Source organism: Antrostomus carolinensis, unplaced genomic scaffold, assembly GCF_000700745.2.
Source record: "Antrostomus carolinensis isolate BGI_N321 unplaced genomic scaffold, ASM70074v2 scaffold29053, whole genome shotgun sequence".
In the NCBI taxonomy this organism is placed as follows: domain Eukaryota; kingdom Metazoa; phylum Chordata; class Aves; order Caprimulgiformes; family Caprimulgidae; genus Antrostomus; species Antrostomus carolinensis.
In genome coordinates this window covers 878-11834 of record NW_010307862.1, presented here as the reverse complement: position 1 = coordinate 11834, position 10957 = coordinate 878, and the positions used below count along the sequence as shown (strand labels likewise).

The 10957-nt window shown below is 39.5% G+C and overlaps 1 protein-coding gene across 1 annotated transcript in view; it reads left to right on the top strand.

The window, feature by feature from the left end:
- Window positions 1-6149, top strand: part of MMADHC (metabolism of cobalamin associated D) — a gene marked incomplete at its 5' end in the record, with an annotated part of 10655 nt that extends 4506 nt beyond the window's left edge. The window contains 3 exons of the mRNA XM_010165603.1: window positions 936-1066; window positions 4025-4111; window positions 5830-6149. Of these exons, the coding sequence (XP_010163905.1) occupies window positions 936-1066; window positions 4025-4111; window positions 5830-6024 (413 nt within the window). The remainder of the gene's footprint in view (window positions 1-935; window positions 1067-4024; window positions 4112-5829) is intronic.
- Window positions 6150-10957: the final 4808 nt, after the last annotated feature.

The following is a 10957-nucleotide window of genomic DNA, read 5'->3' as shown; positions in this document are numbered from 1 at the left end:
AAGGTGTCCCTGCTGATGGCAGGGGGGTTGGGACTGGATGAGCTTTAAGGTCCCTTCCAACCCAAACCATTCTATGATTCTATAAAACTTTTTAATTTTAAAAGTGATATACTGGAAGAGAGAAGAGACTGAAATCTGGCTGAAATCTGAGTCAAGATGCTGGAAATAACATACTTCTCAGAGACTAAGAAAGAATGAACCTTTGGGCTTTTTAATTCTGGGAAGTGTTGGGGTTTTTTTCTTCCCACACCAAAAACAAGGCTCCATGAAGCCTCATTGTGACTTTGGTACTTCACATACATTCCCGTTTGCAGTCTGATAGCTGATGCAGAGAGAGAATCACGATGGGTTTGGGCCTTTTCTGCCTCAGGGGGAGAACTCACAACTCATGCCTGTAGTGCACTGCTGATACTGAGTCTGCTCTCTGGTCCTAAGAAGTAAATCTGAGACATTTCTACTGAAAGATTTAATATAAAAATCAACGTGCGTCATATAAAGTGGCTTGGCCAGAAAGGAAAGGTCTTCACACCTCACGTGTGCAGATCTGTGCTGTGGGGTTCATTTCAAAATACTAGAATATTACTACACTTGGTGTTAGATCCTTGCAAAGACAGACACTTGTTTGCACGTTCTGAAATGTGCAGAGTAGCAGGACTTTTAAAATCTTGCAGTTAAACAGGAGATCTTGAAGCAGCAAACTCCATTGATCTTAACAGCACCTTACCACGGTGCATTCCTGTCCCCAAAAACACCAGCATTTCAAGCCAGCTTGCTGTTACTGGAGCTCACCTGGGAAACACACACCTATCTGGGGTTTAAATGAAAGGAAGGCTCTCAAGTAGGGTCAATAATTTGTCTAAAACTGGAAAAAAAAATAATCACAAGTAAAATGTAAGAGTAAGCCATAAAATATTGGTTTCCCTTTTTTTTTTTAGACTTTGAGTCAATGTTTCCAGAAGTGAATGCCAGCCGGTTAACGGTGCTGACTGTCACCCAGAAGACTAAAAATGATATGACTGTATGGAGTCAAGAAGTGGAGGATGAGAGAGAAATACTGTTAGAAAATGTAAGTAGCTGACAGTAGCATCAGCTTATTTCTGTTTGTAGAATAATCTGTGAACTAAGGCTGTATTTTGGTCCATTTCTAGCTCTGGTAGTAATATACAGTATTAGTTTTTAGAGCATTTTTGAGCTAATCCTGTGTTCTCTTACTGACAGAATGGAGATAACTTATTTTCTAGCTCAGTAGCTTTTTGACAACTCTACATGTCTCAGAACTTTTAAATTCTTTATAGAGTGAGTAAAAAATACACTAAAATGTAAAATGCTGCATATAAATGCTACAATGTAAAATTGTTAAAGTCACTTGACTGTTGTCCTCTTGCAGTTAAAGGGCAGCAACTATTTTCTCACCTTATTTCAGCTTTAGTACGATGCATTTTGTAGGATTTCACTGCTCTCTTTGTTTTTCTGTGATATAATTGAGATTCCAGTACAGAGTCTGTCAGTGAGTGTATCCTTACTTGTAAAAACTGGTTGTTCTGGGTTGTTTTTTCCTCATTTTGATACTGGATAGGGTTAGTGCTCTTAGCCTGAGTATCAGCTGTCATTATTCCATCTTTACCATCCTCATGAATATTGTCTTCTTGTTTTGTTGCCACAAGAGGTCTCTCTGAAAATCACTTCATTTCACATTTTTTGTGTGTGTGTGTGTACTCCAGCAGGTGTCAGTGTTCACCACCGCTGACATTCTTTACTTAGCACCTCAAAAACACAACCTTTCTTTATATTATTTGTTACAATTTTCCTAAAACTGGTTCAAATCATCCAGTGGGATTCTCACCTGTGGAGTGAAGGTCATATTTATGTTTGAAAATAGACTGGTAATGTCCTTTCAATCCTGTGTAAATGTGGCCTGTATAAAAAGGAAGAAGCAGGATCAACATAAAGATTACACACGAACTAAGATTCCCTTCATTTTAATGTGTTCTTCTCTTTGAATTATTTATGGTCTGTTGGTCTTTGGCGTTGTAATCTGGTCTAATTATATGTTAACTGGCATCTTTCTTCCCTGTGCACTCCCTGTCAAGTCTAATATAGTCATTGTAGGGGTGTTAGGATGTTGGATGTAACCTCCCGCTCTAAAGGTTACTAACAGCAAATTCACAAGAAAATGGTCTGTTTGTTTGCTTCAGAGATGCTTAGAAGTAACCTTAAAAAATACTAATTTAATGTGAGAGGCTTGTAATGAGGGTTATGTACAGCCACAGCTAAATATTTGCAGCAGTGAATCTCCAAAGTGTTAAATTAACAGCACTCAAAGTGATTGCTCGGGGGTCGTTACCAGCAGTGGATCAAAAGATGTCTTGTATCAGAAATGGCATGCTTAAATTGCTGTCTTTCAGATGGTTTACTTATGTTTGTGACTTAATTTCCAGTTGAAACATAGTTAATCAGCAGAGCCATCAAACCTCAAAATCCAGAACAGATTACTGTGAAGGATCAACTTCCCTTATTCCAGATCATTAAGGGACTGGAGCTGAGTAAATATAATATTTCTATAAATTTGAAACCTCGTGCTGCTGAGGGCACTGATTATAGAGGACAATCCGGTTTTTATAACTGAAAGTAAATAAAATATTATTCTGAAGTTAAAAATACTTCTTTTTTTTTTATGAGATTAGGGAAATTCTGTCCCACTTTGAGGAAGTTATATGAGCTCTGCTAGCTCAGTGCATTCAGCTGTTTAGATTTTCACACTTGGACATGTTTCTCTCACAGTGCATGGATGGTTTTAGAACCATCACATATCTTGTGGGATTTTTTTTCCTCACTTTTGCAGGTTTCTTCAGAAGTTTTCTGTGGGCCCCTGCTAGCCCTCATAACATAAGTTGAAAACTGCTAGTCTAGGTGATTAAAACACACAACTGAGATCTCCTGATCTCACTGATTTATCTGTGGAAAAAACATGCTGTTTAATCTGTAGGTCATGTAATTATTTTATGCCCCGTGTTGTGATGTCAGAATTCAGGAGGAACACAGCTTTAAAGCTGCCTGGTTGAATGTTCTTCTGTATCTGACAAACAGATCGCTGCAACTCAACACCAAAGATTTACTTTTTTTTAACAAAATAAAGCTTGATTTCTCAAATTTAGCTGATGTGAAATGTTTGCTACAAAAAAACCTATATATTCTTCAAGCTGTCCCTTCAGAGAAGGGAGGATTTTGATGATAAATTGCAGAACAGGGAACTTCTTGGCATGCTGCTTAATTGAAAATACTGGTTTTTGGGAAGATCAGCTGGTATTTTCCAGTGTAATTGAAACATGACATACAACTTTAATTGTCAAATAGTGGGAGAATTTGAAATCATTCATCCTGACCACCAGTTAATGATGAGAATTGGTGTAGACTGGTGTCAGAGTCAAGTGCTGATGGAACCATTTGCTGTTGTGATGCAAAGCTAAAATGTTCTTTAAAATCATTTGCAGTTAAACATGTATAGTGCAGGAAGAACTACATAACACTGTCCTGTTGGCTGAGAGAAGACTCTGTACCAAAACTATGTTTTTCATATATTTATAAAAACATATATTTAATGCTACATTTAGTTTCAAATTTATGGAGTTTAGGTGAGATGTGTGAACTCGTGGAAATAACCCAGAAATACCTGAAGTAATGGTTAACTTCTTAAGGAGGATAACAGGTATGATTGTGATCTGCATGAATAATCAAAGGAATTACCTTATTCCTTGTACAAGCTGTTAATCCATTCCTGACTGACACAAGGAACACGTTTAAATCTTGTATGATTGGAGTAGCCTAACATATGCTATTAATTCTAATCCTCTTAATAGCATTAATATTTTTATTGAAAGTATACTGAATTTCTTATTTATTAATAGAGGCCAAAAGAAATCTGTGCTCTTTCATTTTCAGAATATTTTATATATGCTCTGATGTGAAACTATATGTTAAAAAAAATCTAATTTGATATCCTTCTTTCCCCTTTATTTTCTTCAAGTTCATTAATGGTGCCAAGGAGATTTGCTATGCGATTTGTTCCGAAGGCTACTGGGCTGACTTCATCGATCCATCCTCAGGACTGGCAGTAAGTTCTGTGCTGTGTGGAGTATGTGATGGATGCTGCTCTGTCCTAACTAGTGCTATTTGTATTCTTTATGGGTTCAGTCCAACTTTCTCATATTCCCCAAAAGCTGCTAGCGTACGATAATTCCTTTCATAAATTAAGATACTGTCTCAGCTGTCGTTGCTGTTGGCGCTTTGGAGAACATTGTTCAGCAACCAAGTGGAATTTCAGAGAACTCTATTAGTTTTTTATGCCCAAAAGCTCTTGGTCACTGCACAATAGACTGGTTATGCCCTTCTGAGGTAATTTGATAATCCTCACATCTATTTGTGTAGATGGAGGGTTTGAAAAAGTCACTTTGCACTAGTTAATTATATCTTTGTAACAGAGGAAAAAAGGAATAGCTTGTTCCTATTAAACAGCATTGGCATTCGTTATCAGATTACACCAGTTCTCTGCAGGAGCTGACAGTTTTTCTTACCGAGACATCTATGAAACATGAAGAGTCTTAACACTTACAAGAGAGAATTGAGAAAGCTTCTATCAAAACATGAGTGTATATGTATTTTTGCCCGAGAACTAACTGTTAAAACCATACCATAGTTGAACATAATCAGGGCAAAGCTCGGTTTAGTGGGTTTTTATTTAAAACCACTGTGAAAGGCAGTGGTGTATTGTGTCAGCAGAGGCAGTAGGTTTAATGAGGGATGTTTATAAGGTGAGCAGGCAGTTGAAAGTGTGTGTAATGCTTAAAAGCTTCCCAGAAATGCCGTGCATTTAAGGAATAGTTACAGATTGGTGAAAGGAAGGTTTGATCTTTGGGCTCCAATTAAGCAGTAACATCCTTACCGATAACCTGTTCATCAGGAGTAGACTTTTGGTTAGAAGCTTCCTCCTGAGATAAAGCAAATTAAATACCCGTTTCCAATTTACACACATCTTTGCTTCTCAAAGCCTCTTTATAGGGGGCTCATTAAAAAGGTACATGTGTTATTTTTGCTATTTCTCAGAAGGATTCCATCCTTAATGCCTGTAGAAGTAGCAGAACCTTTCCAAAGCACTGAGGTTTTCTGGATGTATGATCAATTAGACACTCAAACACACTGATAGGCCTTCAGCACTCTGTCAGAGGTGAAGGAAAAACCTTTAAATATGGGGTACCAGTATAACCAGAGGTGCTGTGCTTGGTTTCTTCTGTAGGTTTCATGAATTAAACTGTACATAAAATATCCTCCAACAGGCTGAGAGAGTTGGGGCTGTTCAGCCTGGAGAAGAGAAGGCTCCGGGGAGATCTTATAGCGGCCTCCCAGTACCTGAAGGGGCTACAAGAAAGCTGGGGAGGGACTTTGGCCAAGGGCAGGGAGTGACAGAACAAGGGGTGATGGCTCGAAACTGGCAGAGGGGAGATGGAGCTGAGATGTGAGGAAGAAGTTCTTGTTTGTGAGGGTGGTGAGCCAGTGTCCCAGGTTGTCCAGAGAAGCTGTGGCTGCTCCTCCCTGGAAGTGTTTGTGGCCAGGTTGGATGAGGCTTTGAGCAACCTGGTCTAGTGGAAGGTGTCCCTGCTGCTGGCAGGGGGGTTGGGACTGGGTGAGCTTTAAGGTCCCTCCCAACCCAAACCATTCCATGTAACCGGTACTTCTGGGCTTAGTTTTTGTTTTAAAAAGGGATAATTGAGACATTTTAAATATTCTTGGAAATGATCATGTGAAAAATTCTCTTTTATTTTTTTCCCCACCTAGTTTTTTGGACCTTACACAAACAACACACTGTTTGAAACAGACGAGCGCTACCGCCACTTGGGATTCTCCGTCGATGATCTCGGCTGCTGCAAAGTTATTCGTCACAACATCTGGGGTACTCACGTGGTCGTAGGAAGTATTTTCACTAACGCTGAACCTGACAGCCCCATCATGAGAAAACTAAGTGGAAACTAACAGTCATCAGGGTTTCACAAGTTCTTACCACCTCTGCATTCTTTTACTTGATGATTCTCTCTTAAGCATTGTCAGGAAATGCCACGCTTTAAGGTATTCTTAGATAATAAAGTAGCTGTTATTTATTTTGGTCTTTGTGAATATGTGTTCACCACTTGTGACTTTAGAATATGAATTGACAACATTCAAACAGGTTCCTTTACGTGCCACATAAATTTTAAGCTGTGAGTTTCCTTCATCTTGAATGAGTTTAAACATACATGTACATAGCTATCTGCATATCCTTTTTTTTGGTAAAAAAATACTATTTTACAAGCCACCTTTCTTAACCATTTTGTCTCTCTGTATCTGACAAATCGGTGCTTTTAGTCTGAAAAATCCTGATGCTGCTGAAGTTTCTAGAAATTTTACCACTTACTGGAATAAGTAAGTGGCAGAAAAAGTGGAATAAGTCATAAAATTGTTTTCCCAGAATACAGAACTCAATAAAAACTTTGGAAGTTAATGCTGGACTAATCACTCATTTGCTGTTCTAAAATGAGAATAATGAGATATCTTTTTGTAGTCTCTAACTACAGTAGGGAAATGTTCACTGCTACATCCAGAGACTCAGTGGAAACTCATAAATTGCTTTAGAATCAGTCATCTCAATGTTATTTTTTTTTGTCTTCATGTTCCTTGGGATTTTATTTTCTCAGTGTTAGCTAAATATATGTAATTAGTTTATATATGTAAATGTAATTTAAAGTTGCTTTTGTAACTTTCTTAGGTCATTAAATACATTGTGGAAAAAAATATAATAGGGCAATGCTTGGATATCATCACTGGTTTCCTGTACTTGGATGCAATTTAGACTTGTCTCTGTGGAATTTTGAAATGCCTGTGCAAAGAGCAATTATGATCAATTATTGCAATTAAAACCAATTAGAAACATATTTCAACAGGGAGGTTTCTGTAAACCAGTCTCTTCAGGTATCGTAAAAACAATCGGGTCAGTTGAAGTTACTGGAGGAGGAATAACCAAGTTGAGGTACCTGAAGCACCCAAACTGTCAGCTGCCTCACTGCAGAGACTAATTAATAACCCAGATTTTAATATCATCGCAGCCATTTGTTAATTCATCGCTGCCATAGCCACACCGGTTCATGGTTCAACAATGGGAATCCTTCGGTCTTGACTCTGACTAAACTTGTGTCTGGAGAACGGCTGCACAGGACGATGATCCCAGAGGTTTAGCTGCCTGGCAGGTAGCCAGGGATTTCAATCATTGTGTCTTTTTTCCAATGTTAACTAACAATTATGGATTTCAGACTTGTTCTAGCTTTGTATCTTACTTCTATTCCCTACTCAGGGTCTAAGCCAGTTAGCACCAAAGTCTTTTAATTGGCTTTAATAGGTTTAGAACCAGATCCTTTACCAAGTGCCTGTATCTGTCCGCATTCACAGTTGCTGCAAGCCCATAACTTTGCTGGATCATGGAGGTGGAAGTGAGGAAGGCTTTCCACTGGAGAAGTGAGTGCTGTCTGCTCTAAATTCACTCACAGCCAGCAGTTCAGAGGTTTTCTTCCTCACCTGCCATCACTGTCACCACTGTTGGCTTTACCCTGTGCACCTTCCAGGGCTGGAGTGGGTGACTGTCGAGGCTGCACTTGTTTATCACTTTATTGTGGATTTTGTGCTGTATTTCCAGAGCCCAAGTTCCTGACCTCCTCTGTACTGTCCAAGAAAGCTGTATATTACTTCCAAGCCTTTTATTGTTACTTTTTTTCTCTCTCTTTCTCATCAAGAGGATTAAAAAAGCTTGAGAAGCTGCGATGTGTCTTGTCTGTTTGGTAAAAACACAATCGTTTGGCACAACACCAAGTAGCTCATTTGATACAAGGGGATGAGTATCTTGCTGGACAGGAGGGGATATGATTGTGGAGATCTTTTTCTTGAACAAATATTAGAAAAACAAATTCTGTAAAATGGTTGATGTATATTTTGACTGTCTTGAAGACTTTTGATGCTATCTTTTCTTCAGGTGACTTTGCTGTACTTGCCTTTCTGTGTTTAGAACAGGTGGGAGCTGGCAGGTCGCTATTCAAATTAAGCTTGGGATGCTAGTTTTGGAGTTTGTGTCCTTTAAAGTTTCATTCTTTAAAGGGCTTTTACAGTGATTTTTCACATGGCTTCAACCATGGCAAAGTTCTCCCTGAAGACAGTGTGAGTTTTGCCTTGACCTCACTAGTACTGATGTTTCATGCCAGAATTTGAGGGGAGGTAATATTTCCTGATTTTTTTTTTTAAACAAAATTTTCTCCTACATACTGATTCTCAAAAGAAACTAGAACTGTTCCAGTTCCATTTCCCTCCCATCCTTAGAGCTATACCATGTATCAATTAACTCTGAAATAAAAGTTCTTGAATACAGTGTGATTAACTGTACTTCTGATAATAAAAAACAAAGCCACTTTTCAGTGTTACAAAATCATATTCCTTTCTAGGGTAAGGAAACCACATGAGAAGAGCTATTGTATGTAAAGTCCTACATTCAATCCTTAGCTCTGTGGGAAGTACTATTTTTCATAATTCAGAGTGGCTATTAAATTCTAAATGTTATTAATTTATTATCAAATATACCAGAACTTATTTTTTTGCAGGAAATTCCATAAAAACTTCAAATATTTAAAGTGGTGATGGTGAGTGTCGCGAGAGCGGTGCTGTCTTTGTGTAGTTACATTTGCAAGCCTGTTTGTTAGTACACACGGAGAATCTGCTTGAAATGATACAAGTCTAGAAGTTATCTGTAGTAGTCAAAAGGCTAAAGAAATGTTGTAGGTGAAACATCTGTCATCTGGGTGCCCTGAGATACGAGGGACTGAGCTCAGTGTCTTTCCACAGAATTCCTAGTAAAGGCAGAGAGGAAAATTATGGAGTTGTCTTTCTCTCCTGAAATATCTTGGTACTCATCTCACATGAGCTGTTATCCTGGTGAAGTTGTCTGCCACCAGAGTCTCCTAAATAGCTGGTGGCATCACTGCCAAGGACAAGTGATTTTGGTTTTGATTTGGTGACAGGATTTTGATTTTAAGTTACAGAACCAAATTTGAAACCAGGCTTAAAAGTTTAATAGGGATGAATACGCAGAACAAGATCTTGAGAGAACAAGAAACAGTTCACAGCTGTGAAGAGCTGTTTTTCTGTCCTGTGGAAGATGAAAGCCCTCGCTGTGTGTCTGAGCTCAGTGATACAGGAAGATGTTGCTTTATTGGTTGAATGTGTACAGGAAAATAATTATCTTGAGGTCTTCAAGGCAGTGATTGGGATCTTTCTCTTTCCATGTGAAGACTCCTAAAATTCAGACTCAATGAGAGCTTCTACTGGTAGAAATGTTGGAAGTAGCACGTACCAAAAACATCTCTGCTTGCAGTAAGTGGGAAGCTTACACCATTTTCAGTGCCCTGAATGTTCTTATTTAAGGTGTGGAGTCAATTTTGTGGGGGGTAGGACGGAAGTAAAATAATATAACAGATTGAGGATCATATATGAGTCTTTTCCAAATCATCTACTCAACCACTTCGGTTCAGTTCAGTGAATTCATTGCTTTATTCATGACACATCCTCATGTAACAGCACAGAATTTAGAACTTAGCTTTATATTCAACTGTGCTTCCCTTGTGGGAGAACAAATAAAACTTTACAGTGAGGACAGGCTGCCCAGGGAGGGTGTGGAGTCTCCTTCTCTGGAGCCATTCAAGACCCGCCTGGACACCTTCCTGTGTGATCTCATTTAGGTTCCTGCTCTGGCAGGGGGATTGGACTGGATGATCTTTTGAGGTCCCTTCCAATCCCTAATATTCTGTAATATTCTGATTGACTGTGTTAAAAATTAACACTATACAGTCTGTCATGTGGAGGGAGTAAAAATCCTGTTGCCGATGTAGAGCTGAAATGCAGCAACAAAATAATAAGCCAGGTAACCAAACAGCTCTTATTTGTAAGAGTATAAACAGGGAAGAACTCTATTCTCCTTCCACTGGCAGATACTTGGCTGGGGAAAAAAAAAAACTCTCAAAATACTCCAGAGGGTCAAAGGGATCTCTTGGGGGAGAGGGAGCCTCTTTAACTGCCATCTTGGCTGTAGGTTCATTACCCTTTCTTGCTAATTGTGGTGTCATTCAACAAGAGATACTCCGGTTCATAAACACACAGAAAGCGTGGCTGTAACTTTAGACAGCTCCAGGTAGCTGATCCAGAAAGGTGAGGCCACAGGATGGAGGTTGTTTTGTCCAGGTAACATACATAAAACTCCATCTGTAAGTTTGTCTTATTCCAAAAGCTCCTGCCCAGTCAGAATAATTGCAGAAATCTGGAGAGATAGTGGAAAAACACATGAACCTGGAAGCACTGAGCCTGTGTCGCTGCTGTTGCTCAAACAATTTGAATTAAGTATTCAAATTGTGAGCCCCCATCACAAGAGAGACCTGGAGCAGCTAGAACAAGTCCAGAGGAGGCCACGAGGATGATGCGAGGGCTGGAGCAGCTCTGCTGTGAGGACAGGCTGAGAGAGTTGGGGCTGTTCAGCCTGGAGAAGAGAAGGCTCCGGGGAGACCTCGGAGAAAAAGAAAGCTGGGGAAGGACTTTTCATCAGGGCAGTTAATGACAAAACAAGGGGAAATGGGTTTAAGCTGAAAGAGGGGAGGTTTAGATGAGATATTAGGAAGAAGTTCTTCACTGTGAGGGTGGTCAGACACTGGAACAGGTTGCCCAAGGAAGCTGTGGATGCTCCTCCCTGGAAGTGTTCTCGGCCAGGTTGGATGAGGCTTTGAGCAACCTGGTCTAGTGGAAGGTGTCCCTGCTGCTGGCAGGGGGGTTGGAACTGGATGAGCTTTAAGGTCCCTCCCAACCCAAACCATTACATGATTCTATGATATTTATTTTTTTACTTGAG